General features: G+C 53.3%; 1 protein-coding gene across 2 annotated transcripts in view; it reads left to right on the top strand.

Annotated features, from left to right (window-relative positions):
* TMPRSS9 (transmembrane serine protease 9) overlaps positions 1–19,601 on the top strand; it is a 50,491-nt gene that overhangs the window by 16,773 nt on the left and 14,117 nt on the right. For both annotated transcript variants that reach the window (XM_086699616.1, XM_086699615.1), the window contains exons 2-9: positions 3,812–3,978; positions 8,036–8,163; positions 11,208–11,275; positions 11,385–11,564; positions 12,423–12,460; positions 13,555–13,668; positions 15,876–16,047; positions 18,430–18,704. In XM_086699616.1, coding sequence (XP_086555742.1) covers positions 3,837–3,978; positions 8,036–8,163; positions 11,208–11,275; positions 11,385–11,564; positions 12,423–12,460; positions 13,555–13,668; positions 15,876–16,047; positions 18,430–18,704 — 1,117 coding nt within the window. In that variant the 5' untranslated portion in view covers positions 3,812–3,836. The remainder of the gene's footprint in view (positions 1–3,811; positions 3,979–8,035; positions 8,164–11,207; positions 11,276–11,384; positions 11,565–12,422; positions 12,461–13,554; positions 13,669–15,875; positions 16,048–18,429; positions 18,705–19,601) is intronic.

Raw genomic sequence — 19,601 nt, 5'->3', positions numbered from 1 at the left:
TGTATCTCTACTTTCTAGTTACTCCTAGAACCTTCTCTTTGTTTTTATTCTGTGGATTTACTCTGAGCATCTGTTTTATCTGTCATGCTTGGCATTGTGCCTTTCAAGTCTGAGGATTCAGATCTCCCAGCAGTTCTGGAAAGTTCCCAGCTCATTTCTCTTCTAAGATGGCCTCTCCCATTTGTCTAATCTCTCCTTCTCAAACACCAGTGAAATATGCACCCTGCTTATCCCCATGCACACCTCAGATCACCCCTCCTCATATCTGTGGTAGGCAGAATTCTAAAAGGTTCCTAAGATTTCTGTCCCCCAGCACGAATGCCCTGTATAACCCCTTCCCCCCCGAGTGTGAACCCGCTGAATACAATGTCATGGCCACTGCCTTAAGTCACATTCGATGAACAAGGTGTCAGGGTGTGGCTCCCATCGTCGCCTTATATTCTGTAAGACTCCACCGTAGTAGGGCACGTGGGTGGCTCAGTCAGTTAAGTGTCCAATTCTTGGTTTCGGCTCAGGTCATGATCTGACAGTTCATGAGTTTGAGGCCCACATCAGGCTCTGTGCTGACAGCATGGAGACTGCTTCGAATCCTCCCTATCCGTCTCTCTCTGCCCCTCCCCTGCTTGCTTTTTCTCTCTCTCTCTCAAAATAAATAAATACACTTAAGAAGAAAAAAAAAAAGACCCCATCCTAGAACGCTGCAGTGAATTTCTCTCTCTGGCCTTGACAACGTGGCTACTGTGTTGTCAGGGGCCTGTGAGCTAACAGCAGCTCCAGGCCAACAGCCAGCAGGCCCCACAACTGCCAGGAAACAAATTCTGGCATATCGGGAGCTCAGAAGTGGATCCTTCCCCAGCTGAACCTCCGGATGAGAATGCAGCCCAGCTAACAACACCTGACTCACGGCCTCTTGAGACCCAGAGCAGAGGACCCAGCTGAAAGCTGCCGGGATCCCAGCCACAGAAACCGCAAGAGAATAACTATGCGTTGTTCTAAGCTGCTATGTTGGTGGAAATGTGCTGAGCAGCTACAACTGACACACCTTCTCTGCATCGGCCCTTCCTTTCCCACTCAGCTACGGGGCTTTACGCATTTTGTCCTGTGTGGAAATCTGTTCTTTCCGTGGGCACTTAGTGAATTCATGCTCGCTCATCCCTCAGAACTCAGATAACACACCCCTCCCCCAGGGAAGTCCTTCCTGACGCCACCCCCCCCCCCCCCGGCCCCATCTAGATCAAAGCTCCTTTTCACACGGACTCAAAGCCCCATGGACACATCTTCATTTTCAAGCCTTAATTGTAGCTGTAATTTTAATTTATTTTGGGCTCTGCCACTCTGATTTAAGCTCTCTGAGCTCAGAGAATCCCATCTGCCTCATTTCAGGGCTGGGGACTCAGCACAGAGCACCCAGGCCTGGCCCGTCACAAATATCAGACAGACAGAAAGCTGAATGAATAGTGCTTCTATATTCGATGCTAAACAGCATCGGGCCCCTTCTGTGTCCTAATGACAGTGATGACAAGACAATTCGGAGAACACAGGAATCCTTAGAAAACCCACAGGCTTGGGGGAGTAGCAGGGGCAGCTGGGGCTGAATGAATATAGTGTGTGTATTTGGTTGGGGGGGGCGATGCGTGTCAATGAGCTCATACACTAAACTTGAGTTTCCAGCCCTAATCACAGAGGTGAATCTTGGTGTCTTTGTCCCTAAAACATTTCATCAAGTGATTCTTAGAGATCCCCTGGCTCCTCAGAAGGCAATTCGGCTCAAGTGTGAGAATAAAGGGGTAAGTGTTACACAGCCTCACTCCCCGCCACCCCCGCACATCTCCCCTTTCTCCTCAGCTCCAGATGGCGGCGGGGAGGCATGGAGTGGCCATTCCCGGCAGGGACACACTCCCTTGAGGATGGAGTATTCTGGCTGGGCCCCAGCATAGGGTTCCCGCCTTAACAATAAACATACAGCACAGTCCGATAGATCTGAATTTCAAGCGAACGACAAATACTTTTTTTTTTTTTTTTTAGCGTAAGTAGGTCCCAAATGTTGCACAAGGCGCGTTAGGGGCTGTGTCAATCGGGGTTCTCCAGAGAAACACAGCCAACGTGAAGGCTGGCGAGCCCGCGATCCGCAGGGCGGACTGGAGACCCAGGGCAGAGCTGATGCTGCAGCTCGAGCCCCCCAGGCCGCCGGGAGGCGGCATTCCTAGTCTCCGAAGGCCTTCAACTGATTGCATGTGGCCCACCCGCAAGAGGGAGGGTCACCTGCTCTACTCAACATCTGCTCACTGCAAAGGTAGTTACGTCTAACCATTACCTCCACGGCAACTTCTAGCATAATGTCTGACCCGTCCACCGGGCGCCACAACCCGGCCAAGAGGACACGTAAAATTAGCCAGGCCAGCGACACACTCGTGCTGCGAAAGCAGGATCTGCTCATCTGAAATCCAAGCGCATCTGGGCGCCCGGTGTTTTCCCTGACACCCAGGCCTGCCGTTGGTGCCCACAGACCCCCCAGAGCAGCCCTGTGTCCGCCCGGCGCAGAGAGGGAGCGGCTGCAGGCACGAGGAGGACCAAAGGCCCCCGGAGGGAAAGGCTGACCTACAGCCCGCACTCGGCCTACCTGACAGGAGGAAGCAGGAGGCGGGCGCGGCCAGGCTGCGGCTACTCTCCTCGCCCCTTCCCGGGAGGAGACCGAAGAGACACAGAAGCTACTCCTCTCGGAGACAGCCTCGCAAGAAAGCCTTGCGCGGCCTCAGCGGGGTTTCTCGCGAGACTACGATCGAGGCCGCGTCGAGGGGGACTTCCGCTGGGCCTCTTGCGAGACCGCGAACAACGGGTGGCCTCGCGTGACCTCGGTTGGGTCTCTCGCGGGATTACGACCAAGTGGTGGCTTCGCAGGGCCTGCCTGGTCTCGGGTCTCTCGCGAGACCGGGAGGAAGGGGCGGGCTGGACGCGTGACCATAGGAGCGCATGGCTGCCTCTGGCTCTCTCGGAGCTGAGGCCCTAACGAGGATAAGTATCCCGCGTACTGTCAGCCGAGGGCGCGTCGAGGCCTGTCCCTCCGCCAGGGATGCTGGCGGCTGCGGACGCTCTCGTAGACCCCAGGGCCACGAAGGACGGTGCGGGCGCCCGACCTGGCGCTCGGCTAGGCTCCAGTTGGTTCGCTCTGCGTCCGCGTGTTCTGTGCCGCTAGGCCGAGCGGTGGCCTGGAGACTTACCCGTTCTAGTCCCAGAGCCTGGAATGTGTCGCGTCACGTGGCAGAGGGGTCCTTGTCAAGGCCCCTGAGGCTGGGGTGACTCGGGGAGGCCCCGGGGGCCCGGCGTCCTCACGAGGTCCTCACGAGAGGGAGGCAGAGAGCCGGGCGGACCCCGAGCTGCTGGCGGTGAGGATGAGGAGGGGCCGCGGGCCCAGGATGCGGCGCCTCTAGAAGCTGGAAAAGTGGGGAGACGGGTCTCCCTGGGGCTCCGGGGGGAACCGGCCCTGCCCAGGCCTGGATGTTAGGACTTCTGAGGCCAGAACTGCTTAGTAATAAATCTGGGTTCCTCGGCGACACTAGGTTTGCGGTGATTTGTTAAACGGCGACCAGGAAGTCACGAATCCGTCTTGGCAGTGGACCCCAGGGACCCGGGGGAGCCCGCATGCACAGGCCCAGCCAGCAATCACGCTGTGCCGCCTTTTATGGCTTTAATACAGGCACCTAGGGCACTGTTGGAGGCTGCCACATCTGCACAAGTAAAAGCGTTGCTTAGGGGAAGAGACGCATCCCCCAGCCCTGACCCTGTTTTTTCGCCCTTTCTTGCTGGCATCCAGGTCGCCTTCCCAGTGTGTAGGAGCCATGGAGCCCACCGCTGGTGACTTACAGCTTGTGCCTGGGACAGCAAAGGAAGTCCCAGCTCCCTACACCTCGTGCTGCCGCATGGCCCTCTGCGTTGTTGTGGCCACCAGCACCATCATGGTCACCCTGGGAGTCCTCATGGGTAAGTGGCTGTGGGCTTGCATGGGTTCACACACCGGGCAACTTGCACAAAGATGCTTAGAAGTGGCTCGGTCGTATCCACATTGTGATCCCGGAACCAAAGGGTTGAGCCTGCAAGTGTGGAATTGAAGGCAGGCCAGGAGCCTGAGGGCCTGGGGTGGCGGTCTGGGGTGGGTGGTACGTGGGAGGGGGCCAGGCACTGCATAATCACGTTTCCCACTGACCAGGTTTTCCAAGGAAGTTTTCACTGTGGGGTGAAAATGGAAACAGCAAAATGAACTCTTTTAAATTTTAAGAAATTTAAAAAGTACTGAAAAGTATACAGTGTAAGGAATAAACAGTGGCTTATGTTCCTACAATCCAAAGTGGGCCCCATTTCCTATTTTCTTTCAGTAGATAGTCATGTTATTTAGAGTTAACCATCCAAAATTATGGTCTCTGTACAATGTGGGGCTGCAGTTGTGAAAAATAAACAGAGGAAGCTCTTTTTTTTTTTTTTTTCAACGTTTATTTATTTTTGGGACAGAGAGAGACAGAGCATGAACGGGGGAGGGGCAGAGAGAGAGGGAGACACAGAATCGGAAACAGGCTCCAGGCTCTGAGCCATCAGCCCAGAGCCTGACGCGGGGCTCGAACTCACGGACCGCGAGATCGTGACCCGGCTGAAGTCGAACGCTTAACTGACTGCGCCACCCAGGCGCCCCGAGGAAGCTCTTTTTATATTTCAGTAGAATGATCTAGAGACGCCTACGTTTGGAAAAGTAGAGAGAGGTGCCGAATAGTAAGAAAGAACGTGTTTGCCTATGTGCATAAATTGTTTTCTGGAAGGGAGTTTCGGAGCCTAACTGACCCGTTACCTCTGGGGAGGACACAGGAGGGAGATTTGTCACCAGAGGCCCTTTGGTGGCTTTCGATTTTGAACCATGTGGATTCATTACACCCGTTCACAGTGTTGTCTTTTTGCAAAGTATGAAACCACTCACCGCAGCTGACCACAGCCTGCACTGGTTTTCCATGTGCCACCTTTGTGGCAGCAGCGACCATGAGTGGTTCACAGTCCACAGGTTTCCACACACAGACGCGTTTCCACGGATAACGCCTAGTGCTGTTTTGGGGGAATCTGTTATGTGTCAGCAGGGTCTGCAGACCCTGTGGGAGCTTGCCTTTTTCCTTCCACCATTTGTCCTGGATTCTCCCCGATGTTCGTATGGAGAGTTTAGACGGACATTCCCTGTGAGACCATGAGCTGTTTTCATCTGTCACCACCACAGACAGCGCTCAGTCCGGTGTTGCCTGCCTCAGTGCTACTGGGGCTGGTGGCCCTGAGCCCTGGGGACTTCTTAGGGTTAAATCCGTTAACATTAAGGGTGCCTGGGTGGCCCAGTCGGTTAAGTGTCCTTCTCCTGATCTCAGCTCAAGTCGTGACCTCAGGGTCCTGAGTTCAAGCCCCACGTTGGGCTCCATGCTGGGCAGAAGCCTACTTAACCCCAACAGACAAACAGAATTATTTAGAATTATGTAACATTTAAAAGTCAGTTCCTTTTCCCCACCAGCGATGTTTCATGGGCAGCTCACGGATACTGCACTGGACAGTGTGGATCTAGGACATTCTGTCATCACAGGAATTTCCGCTGGGCAGCGCTGCTCTGGAACAGGCTTATTCTGAGATGATAAGCTTCCTACGGTTTTATTTGGAGATGTGAAGGTCACCTTTTCATGAAAAAACATAACGATACAAAGGGGCAGTTTGAGGGAAAATGTTGCCATGTGGCAAAACTGTAAGCTGGCAATGCTATGTGGGTTTCCTTGATTCTTATATATAGTACAGATATGTTTATTATGCGCTTTATGCATATATTTGGAACATCTGGAATATATCTAGTGTGGAATATAGCCTGGCGTGTCTGACGGAGGCCCCCTAGTGGTTGTGGGAGTCAAATGCAGGAAAATTTGTGCCATGTGAGTGTGCACGTATGTGTAGGTGTGTGTGAGTGCGGCGTGTACATGTGTGTGGTTGTATAGGTGTGAGCACATCAGTGTCCTCACACTGGGGAGAGGCAGGGGGTGGGGTTTCACACCTGCATTCCAGAAGCACATACATTTTGGGGAACAGCGTAAATACAATCCCCATCAGGACCTCTGAAACTAAGGAAGGCTTTAAGAAGTTTTAGAATGTTTTCTTTAATTAAAATTCAAGGGGCGCCTGGGTGGCGCAGTCGGTTAAGCGTCCGACTTCAGCCAGGTCACGATCTCGCGGTCCGGGAGTTCGAGCCCCGCGTCGGGCTCTGGGCTGATGCCTCAGAGCCTGGAGCCTGTTTCCGATTCTGTGTCTCCCTCTCTCTCTGTCCCTCCCCCGTTCATGCTCTGTCTCTCTCTGTCCCAAAAATAAATAAACGTTGAAAAAAAAAAATTTTTTTAAAAAAAAAAATTCAAATGTGTCCCCTTCCCAGACAGCTCAAAGTGTTAGTTGGTAATGTTAGCCCTCAGGGAAGCTGGGGGTCGGGCCCCTGGGACCTGTGTACGATTTCTGCAGCTTCCTGTGTGTCTGTCATTATTTCCGAGGGAAAACAGAAAGGCTTAGCTGGCGTATAGAGTGTAGGCAACGTGGCCCACACTGAAGAACGTTCATTTCTCTTTATTTTTAGTTTCTCGAATGAGAAAAACCGTTGTTTTAGGAATTGGCTTACGATATATATATCCTGTGGTATTCATAAATATCGAAATATTTTTCTAGGTGAACATTCACTCACAATAAATAGAATTGGTACCCAGCTGTCACGGTTTATGTGGCTGCTACCTTCGTGTTTTTGTATTGCAGTTATGAGCATTTTTCACTGGTGTGTTATTTTGATCCATTCGTGGCAGAAACCCCCGTTTTCACGTTTTAGGTGGTTGCTGTTGTGTCCTTTTAAAACTTTGTGATGATTGTTACTCTTTGCTATTGTGTACTTTTTTTTTATATTTAAGATTTTATTTTTAAGTCATCTACACCCGTGGGGCTCGAACTCAGAACCCCGAGATCAGGAGTTGTGTGCTGTACCCACTGAGCCAGCCAGGCGCCCCTGCCACGTACTTTTTAAAATCGAAGTAGGGGCGCCTGGGTGGCTCAGTCGGTTAAGCGGCCGACTTCGGCTCAGGTCATGATCTCGCGGTTCACGAATTTGAGCCCCGCGTCGGGCTCTGTGCTGACAGCTCGGAGCCTGGAGCCTGCTTTGGATTCTGCGTCTCCCTCTCTCTGCCCCTCCCTCACTCACGCTCTCACGGTCTCTCTCTCAAAAATAAATAAACATTAAAAAAAATTTTTTTAATGGATAATTAAATAAAAGCAAAGTGGATTTTAGGGGCTACTGGTGGGTATACAGCGTAGTGGCGGGACAGCCTTGTGGGTTGTGCTGTGCTCACCGTGAGCGTGGCTGCCATCGGCCACCCCGACGTCACTGGCTGGACTCCTGGCACCGTGCCACCCTGTCCTCTGCACCCCTCTGCCCTCCCCCGCCCGCCCCTCTGGTACCCATTGCTTTGTTCTCTGTATTGATGGGTCCGATTCTCTGTTATTAAGTGCTTTTGACGCCATGTTTCCAACAGTCGCAAACCCCTGTTTCTTCAGAGGGTGGCATCATGGGGCTGTGGGCTGAGGGTCCTGGTGCCTCCCGGCTGTGGTCACGCCCCCGTGGCATTTGTTGGGAATTGCTCCGAAGCGGAGGGAAGGCCTCCTGAGGCCATTTCTTGGTGAGGCCAGCTTCAGGCCCTGAGCCAGGTACACCTGGTGAGCCAGGGGTGAGCAGGAGCTAACCGTGTCCTCAGGAGACCTGGGGACGGCCGGTGCCTTCAGGCGGCTGCCTGTAGAGTCCGTCACCAAACCGAGACCTGTGTGAGAGACGAAGGGGGACTGTTGGTGACCACTCAGGGCCCCCCCCCCCCCCCCCGCCCTGGGAGTCGGCCCACCACCTGTTTGTCAGGGTGATGGCCCTTGGGTGGCTAGGGGCCTTTGAGGCTGACTTAACTGCACCCTGACCCCGAACTTGGGCTCTCTCACGGGGCCCTGGTCTTGTCCGCAGCCTCCCTCTCTACACAGGGTGTCGACGTGGAGCACACGGCGGAGCTGCAAGGGGTCCGCTACGCCCACAGCTTGCAGCACGAGGCCTCGGACTACTACCGCACCCTGACGCCCGCTCTGGAATGGCTGGTGAGGGCGGCCGGGGGTGGCGAGCAGAGCACAGCGGGGGAGAAGCCCAGGCAGGCCCTGAGGCAGGAAAGAGGGCGTGCGGGGCGGAGAGGTTGAGGCCATTGTGGCCAGCGCTGGTGGCCCCTGGAATACGGGGCAGTGCGGTATCAGTGGGGACTGACCCCTGCTGGCTCGTAGGCACTTTTAAAAGGTTAAAAGTTGTATTCCAGGGGCGCCTGGGTGGCTCAGTCGGTTAGGCGTCCGACTTCAGCTTAGGTCATGATCTCCCAGTTCACGGGTTCGAGCCCCACATCAGGCTCTGTGCTGACGGCTCAGAGCCTGGAGCCCGCTTCGGATTCTGTGTCTCCCTCTCTCTCTGCCCCTCCCCCACTCATGCTCTGCCCCCCCCCCCCCTCTCAAAAATAAAAATAAACCTTAAAAAAAAAAACAAGTTGTATTCCAGTGGAGAGACCAGAGCCTCACACACAACTGGTGGGAACCTGAAAGAGGGCAGCCACTGTGGAAACAGGCAGGCAGTTGGCCAGAAGGGTAAACGTAATTTCCATGTGATCTAGCGATTCTGCTCATAGGTGTCCACCCAAGAGAGATGAAAGTTCATGTCCTCACAGAAAACCTGCACACCCAGTGCTCACAGCGGCATGACTCACAAGAGCCAAAAAGTGGAAACACCCAAATGCCCATCGATGGGTAAATGGATAAACACAAGGAGGCCCGCGTGCACACGGGCACGTTACTCGGCCGGGAGCACATCTGCCCACATCTGCCGCCCTGAGGACGGACCCTGAACACACGACGCTCAGGGAGGGACCCAGACACGAGAGGCCACACGGGGTGTGAGTCCGCGTGTGTGAAATGTCCAGAACAGGCTCATCCACAGACGGGAAGGGGGCTCATGGGGGCTGGGGAGAGGTGGGGTGTGAGTGCTAGGGGAGATGGGGTTGCTTTGGGACTGATGGAATATTCAAAAGTTGGTTGTGGTGATGGCTGCACAACTCTGTGAATGCACTAAAACCCATCCAGTTGTCCACTTTTAAAGGGTAAGTTGAGGTAGGTGAATTATACCTCAATTAAAGAAAATGTTTTAAATTTCATCCTAAGAGAGCAGAAGGATCACTAGGTAAGAATTCACGTTTTGAGACGAGCAATCTGCCTGTGGCCTGAAGGCTGTATGATAAGACATGGGAAAGCAGGGGGCAGTTACAGACTGCCCCACCATCCAGACCAGGGATCAACACACTTTTCCTCTAACCGAGACAGGCAAGATCTTTGGCTTTTTGGGGCCCAGACACTCTCTGGCCCAGCTACTCAACTTGGCCTGAGGCAGCTCAAGAGGTGCCACAGGGGACAGGTGAATTAATGGATGTGGCTGTGTGCCGATAAAGCTTTGTTTATGGACACTGAAATAAACATTTCGTATAATCTTCACGTACCATGAAATATTTTTCTTTTGACTTTCTCCAACCATTTAAAACTGTAAAAACTATTTTTAGTTTGTGTACTGTATAAAAACAGGTAACAAATTTGGCCCATGGGTGTCAGCTTGCTGATTTAAGCCCCATACCCTAAAGCTCTGTCCAGAAGTACAACACGAAGCTTCATGCATAATTTAAAATTATCTAGCCACTGTGTTAAGGAAAAGGAAACAGGTAGGCTTAATTTTAATATATTTTACTTAACCCACGGTATCCAGAATATTATCATTTGATGTCATCAGCATAGATAAAGTGGGTATTAATGAGACTTTTCACCTCTTTTTGTGTTGAGTCTTCAAAACCCGGGTGTGTTTTACACTCACATCTCAATGCATTTGCTAAATTGTCACCAGGAATACTTAATCCGTGTGTAGATTCCATAAATGTACATGCGTAAGTTGCCCCAAGTATTCTTGAGAGTTTTCTGGTAACTGTGCAGAGTATCTGTTTTTAAATCTAAGTGTGAATTAACTGAAATGTAAAAACCAGTCCCCCTGTGGCACCAGCCGTGCCATGTGTCAAATGCTCCGTCATCACGTGTGACCCGTGGCTGCCACGTGGGGCAGGGCAGGTAAAGAACATTTCCCAGATTTGTGTGCTGTTCTGTGGGCCAGTGCAGGTCTGAATGTGCGTGAGGGGGACATAGGCTCGGAGAGTGGACAGAAGAGAAGCAGGTCAGAGGGAGTTTTAGGCGGGAGACCTGTGTATCATGTGCTTTGGCGCGGTGAGCGTCAGGTTTAGCAGCCAAGCCGGGACACTGTGAACAGGGATGCTGTTAGTGACTCCACTGAGAGCAGGTAAACGGAGACATCTGGTAGCCCTAGGTATAGGTCACATAATGTGCCGGGGGACTCTCCGGACCCCCAACCTTGGTGCTGCTGGGGACAGCATCTGGAGTAACACCTATCCCGGTGCCCAGGATGAGGGCCCTTCAGTGCTAAACCGGAGACTGTGGATAGTGGTCACTCGAACAGCACACGAAGGACAAGCAAGTTCCTAATGGCGTCTGGTTGCCCAAAGCAGAGTTTATTTTAATGTAAAAATTCATGTCAAATGTAATTAGCCATTTTTAAAGTAAACACTTCAGGGGTGTTTAGCATATTCACAAAATTGTGCAGCCATCACCTCTGTCTAGTTCGGGGATGTTCCACCAACCCCAAAAGCAACCCCATCCCCATTAGCTGTCACTCCCCAGCCTCCTGCACCCATGAAGCCCTTTCTTGTCTGAGGATGTGCCTGTTCTGGACGTTTCACACGCGGGAACCACACTCTCGTGTCTGGTTCCCGCTCTGAGCGTTGTGTGTCCAGGGTCTGTCCCACAGGCAGCTCGTGTCCGTGCCTCGCTCCCGTCTGTGTGGATGGGCCACATTCTATCCATCCATCTGCTGATGGGGCAGTACTTTCATCCAAATAACTTCCAAGTTTCCCTGTCCCGCACACGGCTCTGTGACTGCCGGGTGTACTGAGTGTAAGAGGAGGCGCGTTTCCGTGCCCTCTCCAACTCTGCGGGTCCCTGTGGGACAGCCGCCCAGCCTGTGGCCTTAGCACGTGCTGCTGTGGTTTCTGTTGCAGTTTGTGAGCAGCTTTCGGGAGACCGAGTTGGAGGCCAGCTGTGTGCGCTGCACCGTGCTAAGTTACAGGTGGGTCAGGGCCTCCTTTCAGGCGAAGGAACCCCGGTGGACACCCAAGAGGTTCCAGAAGATTCCAGCAGGAGCCCTCCTTCCCCAAAGGCTTCTCTCCTCCCTGCAGGGATGGGAATTCCAGCGTCTTCGTGCATTTCCGGCTGCACTTCCTGCTGCAAGCCTCGCAGTCACTGAGTCTGGGCCTAGAGGAGGAGCTGTTGCAGCAGGGACTCCGAGCGAGGCTGCAGGGGCACGGTATCCCCCTGGCTGCCCACGGCACCATTGTGTCCGCCCAGCTCACAGGCAAGTAGGCTATAGACCCTGAAAGACACCGGGGGGAGGCTGTGGGGGAGGTGGCAGCTGAACGTTGCATTAAACTTTAGGTTTTCAACAGCCACTCCCTCCCTTGAAAAGAAAACACAGGCACATTGCTTTACCCTCACTAGTAGACACCAGGTGACAGCAACCTGCAAATGGCCGGAGTGTAAATATTTTCATCCCTGCAGCCCTTTGGGTCTCGGTCGAGGTCACTCAACTCTGCTATTGTCACATGAGAGTTAAAGACAATACATAAATGGGCACTGTTGTGTATTGATAAAACTTTAATGCATAATCAAATGGCTGGCCGCATTTGGCCAGCAGCCATTGTTTGCCAGTCCTGGTATAGAAATAAGAGTAAATGCTGTGCTCTAAGATCTGATGGTGCAGATTCCGTATCATGAGCCAAAAACTTCACACAAGATCGGATGATGCAGTTCATCGTGATTTGAGAACCAGACATGAGTTCGTTCAGTCTGTCGTCAGGTTAAAGACTGCTTGCCTTGACCTTGTCCTACTGGACATTTATGCCCTTTGCCCACCAATGCTGACATGCTGGTTGAGTCTCAGTAACCTCGGCGTCAGTGTGACTTGAACTCTCCTCGGTCTTGTGCCTGCACAGTCCACTATGGTGGCCACTAGGCCTGTGTGGCCCTTGAGTGCTTGTCATGCAGCCAGTGAGACCAAGCAACAGAATGATTCGTTGGGTTTCATCTTAACTGATTTAAGTTAGAATTTAAGTGGCTCCCATGATAGACCGTGCAGCTGCCTTGCAATCCGATGTTTTCAAAAAACTACAGAACTCACTGGATGAGCTTGCGTGTCTTGTCCATTTCACTGCAGGAAGCCAGAAAGCGCCGTGGACAGAAAGAGATTTAAAATCAGGTATGTCTTCCCCTCTCCCGCGGAGCTCCCTGCCCTCTGCAGTTTCCAGAGAGTCACCTGGAGAGGTTCCCCAAGACTTCAGACACAGAGGGCTCCCTCCAATGCAGTGAAGGCTAGTTCTGCACACCAGCCTCCCCTGGGGGCCAGGAGGCACGGACTTACAGTCCTGTGTGGGCAAGAGATGGAAAGATGAGACGCTGAAGCGCACGTGTCCAAATACGAGTAAGAGAAAACATTACTGGTGGGTTTTTTTGGAAAAGTGGTAGGGATCTGCTGTTAAAAGACAAAACACAAACAGTTTGGAAAAAAAGATAAAAGAATGAGCACCACATGGGGTCCTCAAGTAGGGGCGATCCTGGCCCCGAGGGGTGCTGGGTGGTATCCAGGGACATCTGGTAGTAAAGAGCGGGGCTCCTGGCCTGGAGGGGGTGGGGCCAGGAGTGCTGTTCAGCCCCCACAGTGCCCAGGATGCCCTCGCAGAGAACGGTTGGGCCCCACGTGTGTGCCGAACACTTAAAATGGTTAACATGGTAAACTTCACGTTATGTGTGTCTTACTACAACTTAAAAAGTTCGACTTCTTTTTTTAAATACTTTCGTTAATGTTTTATTTATTTCTGAGAGAGAAAAAGACAAAGTGTGAGCAGGGGAGGGGCAAAGAAAGAGAGAGACACAGAATCAGAAGCAGGCTCCAGGCTGAGCTGTCAGTACAGAGCCCGACCTGGGGCTTAAACCCACGAACCGTGAGATCATGACCTGAGCCAAAGTCTAATGCTTAACCGACTGAGCCACCCAGGTGCCCCGAAAAGTTCAGTTTCACCTGTGTCTTACTTAAAAATACGTGGGCGCTCAAAAATGCGGAAGCACACATGGTGTGCCTGTACTTCTGTTACATTGTCCTGGCCTGTGCGCTGACTGACATTCTCGTGTTGTGTCTCCGTACTGGTTCTGAGAAAATTGCTTCAGAAACATTTAGGGCCAAGGAAGCAAAAAAGATGTTTTCCATGCCCTGAAGGCTCTGAGTAGCGAGCGGAATCTTGCTGCAGCCGGGAGATACAGAGTGGGGTCAGGAACTTGGTTCTTCTCTGCCCACAGGTCACTGCCCAGGGAACACCTTTTCCTGCCGCAACGGCCAGTGTGTGACCAAAGTGAACCCGGAGTGTGACGACAGAGTGGACTGCTCCGACGGATCTGATGAGGCCCACTGTGGTCAGTCCCCTGTCTGGCTGGTATCTGGTATCCCCCTCTCCACGGTCAGCTGCTGGCTCTGCTGTCTGGCCCGCTGCACACATTATACACACCACCTGGGCTTGGCATCGCTGGAGCTGGGCAGAGGAAGGGAGGGGACGCCTGTGAGATGGGTCCCTGCCGAAGCGTGATAAGCCTCGAGTGCCAGGAACTGGCGCTCTGTCCTATATGCAGTGGGATTCGAGCAAGGGAATCTCGCGGTGGAAGTGCCGTAAGAGGAGCCAACGTTTTCTAGCAATGTTAGCCCATGCAATAGGGTAAGAGCAGCAGTTGAAGTGTGGAAAGGAAGAGGGAAAACCATAATTCACAGTGGATGTGATCGACTATATAAATGAATCAATAAATTGACTAGCCCGGGATTAGAAAATGAGAAAGTTTGACATGGAGGGGAGAGTACGAGAAACATAAACACATAAAAAAGCTATTCCTTTGCTTTATGCAACTAACAACGGTTAGAAGATAAAATGCAAAAAATCCCGCATGTGATCAGTAGCAACAAAAAATGAGCACGTCAAGCCTGTAGAGTTCTATAAAATTATAAAACCTCACTGGACATAAAAGTGGACCAAATAAGCTGAAACATGGCATCCCATGAAAAGATGGATGCATAAGAACTTTGAAACTTGCAAAGTCTACGGTGGAGGAAACATTGGTAGCGTGTGGCACCTGGACCTGGATGATCTGTGGAGGCCAATTGAAATTGGCGGCTGTGACCCCCCCACCTCGGGGTCTGTGACTCGCAGAACTCAGAAAGGTGTCCTCCTATGCAAGGTTACAGCTTCTCCCAGTGAAAAGGTCACGAAAGGAAGAGGTGCACCGAGCACAGAGTGGGTGAGACCGGCGGTGGGCAGGCTCCCCACTGCCCAGAGCGGTCACGGGATGGCGCTGGACTGAAAGTCGCAGCAGCAGCACATGAACACATACAAAGTGTTTCCAGCCAGGGAAACTCGCTGAGCCTTGGTGTCCCGGGTCACACAGGCAGGTAGCACTGGCACAGCTCACTTGAGGTGTGAGAGTCCCAGGGCTGCCGAAACAAGGTGGCCTGGACAACAGGGACGGTCCCTGTCACAATCTGGAGGCTGGAAGCCGAGGTCAAGGTAGCAGGAGGTTTGGTTTCTTCTGAGCTGGTGATGGAGAATCTGTTTCATGGTTCTCTCCTGGCTTCTGGGGCTTGATGGATGTCTAGCATTTCTTGGCTTATGGAAGTGTCACCAGATCTCTGCCATCACGTCCACATGGCATTCTCCCTGTGTGCGTGCCTTTGTCCAAATTTCCCCTTTTTAAGAAGACACCAGTCATTGGATTCAGGGCCGTCACTAATGACTTCATCTTAATTTGATCATCTCTGAAGACCCTATTTCCAAATAAATCACACTCACAAGTACTGGGGGTTAAAACTTCATCTTTTTGGGGGACCCAGCTCAGCCCAAAACACTGAGTTTCCAGCCCCTCAAGAGGTCAAGGTGATACCACGTGGCCCAAAGTCACCATGAACTTTCTGGGTGACCCAAGTCCCCAGGTAGGTCAAGGTCAAGCTGCTGTCAAGCAACAGTCCAAGAGCTTAGAGGTTTCTTCCCAGGAGGTGGCCAAGGGCAACAGTACTTTCTCTGAGATGTGCAGTGTTTGGACAGCTCTTCTCAGTTCACTGTTTGCTGCATGACAACATGAGCTGAAGTGGAGACCCAGAAGGAGGGGCCTGTGTGGGGAAGAAAAGGAAGAAAGTGCCCTCTGGGCAGCTAGAGACGTGAGGAAGCAAGGGGTCGACCCTTTGCTTTATGAGTCAGCACACCCACGAATCAAGTCGAAAGTGTGGAGTTCCCACCTGGATCTCGCCCTTGGCCATGAGCTCCGTGACAGGTGTAATGTGGAGAAGTGAAGGTTGCTTGAAGGCCACCTGTGCCTGAGGCAGAGGAAGGGTCCCGGCAGAGACATTCTCTGCCACTGCCTGGTGCATGCAGCCTTGGGTGTTTGACCTGTTGGGCAGCTGGAGGTGGGGCACACAAGGGCGAGGGGGACCCCAAAGGAGTCGGCAAAGCCAAGTGCGAGGGACCTAGAGCATGTCTTTGAACGAGAGGGTGGCAGGGATGAGTGATTCTGCACAGACGTGGTGGGAGCATAGTCACGGCCCTGCCTTCTGAGGGCCCTGGTTGGTGACCTCTGTCTTGCAGACTGTGGTCTACAGCCCGGCTGGAAGACAGCCGGCCGGATCGTGGGTGGCGTGGAAGCGTCCCCGGGAGAGTTCCCGTGGCAAGTCAGCCTTCGAGAAAACAAGGAACACTTCTGTGGGGCTGCTGTCATCGGGGCCAGGTGGCTGGTGTCCGCGGCCCACTGCTTCAGCGGGTGAGCCCTGCACCCTTGGTCCTGCGTTCTGCCCCACTCCCGGAGCACCGCCTTTCCTGGGGTCCTTAGAGCCCCGTGGAGCTCTCTTGTCCCTCCCCTCCCTTCTTTTTCTTTTGTGTTGTTGAATCTGAATGTGTTCTTATTTTTTAAGTTGTGGTAAAATATACACTACATAAATTTACCACCTTAACCATCACAATTCAGTAGCATTGCTGTTCACACTGCTGTGCAGCTGCCCCCACCACTCATCTCCAGAACTTTCCATGTCCCCAAGCTGACATTCTGTCCCCATGAAGCACTGACTCCCTGTCCCTGCCCCTCCCCTGGCTCCCACCATCTGCTCTCTGTCTCTGTGGACGGGACTCCTCTAGGGACCCCCTGTGAGTGGGGTCATGCAGGACGTGTCCTTCTGTGTCTGGCTTCTGTCACTGTGCATGGTATCCTCTGGGTCCGTCCACGTGGTGGCGGGTGGCAGGACGTCCTTCCTTCCTGAGGCTGGATGATACCCTAACGTGTGGATGGACCACATTGTGTTTGTCCTTCATCCATGGAGGGACACTCGAGTGCTTTCATCAGCTCTTGGTGGTTGTGAACTGGGACCTGTTTCCAGTGCCTCTGAGTATAGACACGTGAGTGGGATTGCTGGGTCACCTGGTAATTCTGTGTTTAAACTTTTTGAGGAACCACCATATGGTTATCCCCGGGGGCCGCACCATTTTCCATCCCCGCCAGCCACGCAGAAGGCTCCGGTGTGTCCACGTGCTCCCCAGCACTTGTCGTCATCTGCTGTTTTGATCTGAGCCACCGCGGCGGCTGTCCCGTGCTGCCTGACTGTGCTTGTGGCCCACTTGTATGTCTTCTTTAGAGAAATGTGTTTGGACTCTTTGCCTGTTGTTGAACCAGGTCGTTGCTTGTTGTTGAGGATGGTCAGAATCTTTAACAAACCAGAGTGGCCAGGCAGAACGGAGCTGGTCAAAAGTGGGAGAAGGTTCTAGAAGCCTCTGTGCCAGGCATTGCTGTTTGGTTGCTGCAGTCTTTGGAGACCTGAGGGAGAGGGCAGGGCAGTCTGGACAGATGGTTCAGTACTTTACAGCCCTTGGCTTGCCGCCGGGCCCCGCGTGCAGCCTGCTGTCTGCCTCAGCTGCCAGCCAGCCTGGGGACGGATGCCAGAACCAGTCACAGCTCAGGACAGTAGGTGGCAATTTTTCCATTCAGTTTTGTTCTCCCATATTTTATTACAGCAGTAGTTATGCAGATAGAAAAGACAAAAAAACGGCACGGCAGACATTTGTGCACTCTTACCTGATTTTAGCACGCGTTGGCATTTTCCCGTATTAGCCATCGCTCCTGCCGTGTCTTTACCTACACACACGCGGCTCTGCGTCTTTTCGTGCCAAACCATTTGATATTCTCCCCTCTGACCGTGATGCATCCCCCTGACTCTGCTGCACATGTCTATACAAACAAGGAACACTGTCGCCCGCGCCCACAGTATCGTGACCCACCGCCACACGCTGGCATCCGGCGCCCTGTCCACATCCGATCTCCCCGCTTGTCCCAAGGGTCCATTAGAGCTGCCTTTGTGTTTTCTTTCTTATTCTGGTAACATGGTAAAACTTCCTTCTGGTAAAACTTATTTAAGGCAGTAAGAGTTTTGATCTTGAACTTAGCAGAATGATTCTGCAGAGGTACGGAGAGAGGGTGGGGGAGGGGAGGGAGGGCTTTGGGAGACAGAACCCGGCCTTGTCCCCTGCTTCTGCTGGGAAGCGTAGTGTTCCGTCCGTTGACCCTGTACGGGGCCCAGGAGGAACATCCACTACAAGGCCAGGAGTAGGGTGAGGAGAACGAGGCACTTTTGGAGGGTGGGGGCAAAGTGTCACGTGCTGCCCAGAACAGTCATTATGACAAGTGATATTTTCATGTCATGTTGCAAAAAAATAAAAACGCAAAAAACAAAATCCACGATGAACAGAATGTCCAGTTGGGAAATTCAGACCAGATCTGACGGGCCGGGGCTCTGGGAAGGCTGGGCGGTGAGTGGGGCTGGGGCAGCCGGATCCTGTGTTTATGTAAAACGTCCGCACTTTGTCGTGGGTTCGGCATTCATTTGGACGTTCTGCGGTATGGCGCGAAGACACGGTTTATCCCAAGGCCTGTGGGCTTTGGCCCCCACCCCAGCATTCTGCACCCAGATCTGTCTTTGTTTCAAATGTTGAAAATTGGCGTGGAATGGGTTCGTGTGCATCCATTTCCATTTTCGACAAAGTCGCGTGATGACTGAGTTTCGGGGCGCACCGCTCCCAGGGCGGGTGCCTCCCTCGCCGCCCCTGCTGCCCGTCTGTGCTGGGTGGGCCCTGGAGCTGTGGCTTCTGTGCCCCGCAGATTCCAAGACCCGGCGGAGTGGGTGGCCTACGCAGGCACGACCCACCTCAGTGGCGCAGAGGCCAGCACGGTGCGGGTGCGCGTGGCCCGCATCACCCCGCACCCCCTGTACAACCCGGACACGGCCGACTTCGACGTGGCGGTGCTGGAGCTGGACGGCCCGCTGGCCTTCGGCAGGCACGTCCAGCCCGTGTGCCTGCCTGCCGCCACGCACATCTTCCCGCCGCGGAGGAAGTGCCTCATCTCCGGCTGGGGCTACCTCAAGGAGGACTTCCGTAAGTCGCTCCGCCCCTGCCTCCTCCCACGGCCGGGGGTCCTGGCGCTCCGCGCCTGCGGTGCCTGCCGCCCCAGAGGGTACTCTGGGCAGTTCTGTGCCATTTGCGAATGTGCCCTGCTGTTTCAGCTCAGGCCAGAAACCGGCGTCCTTTCCGTGGCGTATTCACTGGCACGTTTTGTGCGTTTTTGTGCTCTTTGTGGGTGATTGTTAAAATGGCCCCTGGTGCAGAGTGGCGGCTGGCGTCTCTAGGTGCAGACAGGCCGGGGTGTCTAGTAAGCTGCTTTCCGCGGTGGGTTCCAGAGCGTAAACTCAGCGAAGTGCGCGTGCTCAGAGGCACACACACCGTAAGTTACGTGCTGATCCCTTACGAACCTTGAGAGCAGAGGCTCCTAGGAACCTGCCCTCTGCCCCCCACAAGCCACGCTGCAGAAGCGATAAGTCAGGGTTTGTGGCGACTTTACAGAACAGGACTGTCTCGGAGGAGGGGTGAGACTCCACTGTAATCTGACAGAAGGTGCTGGAAGGAAGCCCACAGGATGTTTCAGGGAAAAGGATTTGGGGTGGGGATGGCTTCAGGGAAGGACCGTGAAAGTGACGCCTCAGCTCTGACCCAGTGGATGAGATAAAGTATTCGGACAGGGGCTTGTCCTGCAGCGAGAAGTCCCATCATTGCGGGAAGTCCTATTGGATGACGCTAGTCTAGAACATTCTAGAGCAAACTGCCCAGGCTGGCTCAGTGGCTGTGCATGGAAGTGGGGGGTGCCCTAGGGCCCCCCAAGCTGAGGGGCAGCTTTGCCCTGTCGAAAGGGTCTGGGCGTCCACCGCAGCAGGCTTCAGGTGCAGGGCCCATGGCCTGTGATTTGGGGTTTTCTCAGGTCTGTGCCTGCCTGATACG

This window comes from Puma concolor, chromosome A2, assembly GCF_028749965.1.
Source record: "Puma concolor isolate L17-30 chromosome A2, mPumCon1.1.hap2, whole genome shotgun sequence".
Lineage (NCBI taxonomy): Eukaryota > Metazoa > Chordata > Mammalia > Carnivora > Felidae > Puma > Puma concolor.
The sequence above is the reverse complement of the archived record's forward strand: the minus strand, read 5'-3'. Positions and strand labels throughout refer to the sequence as shown.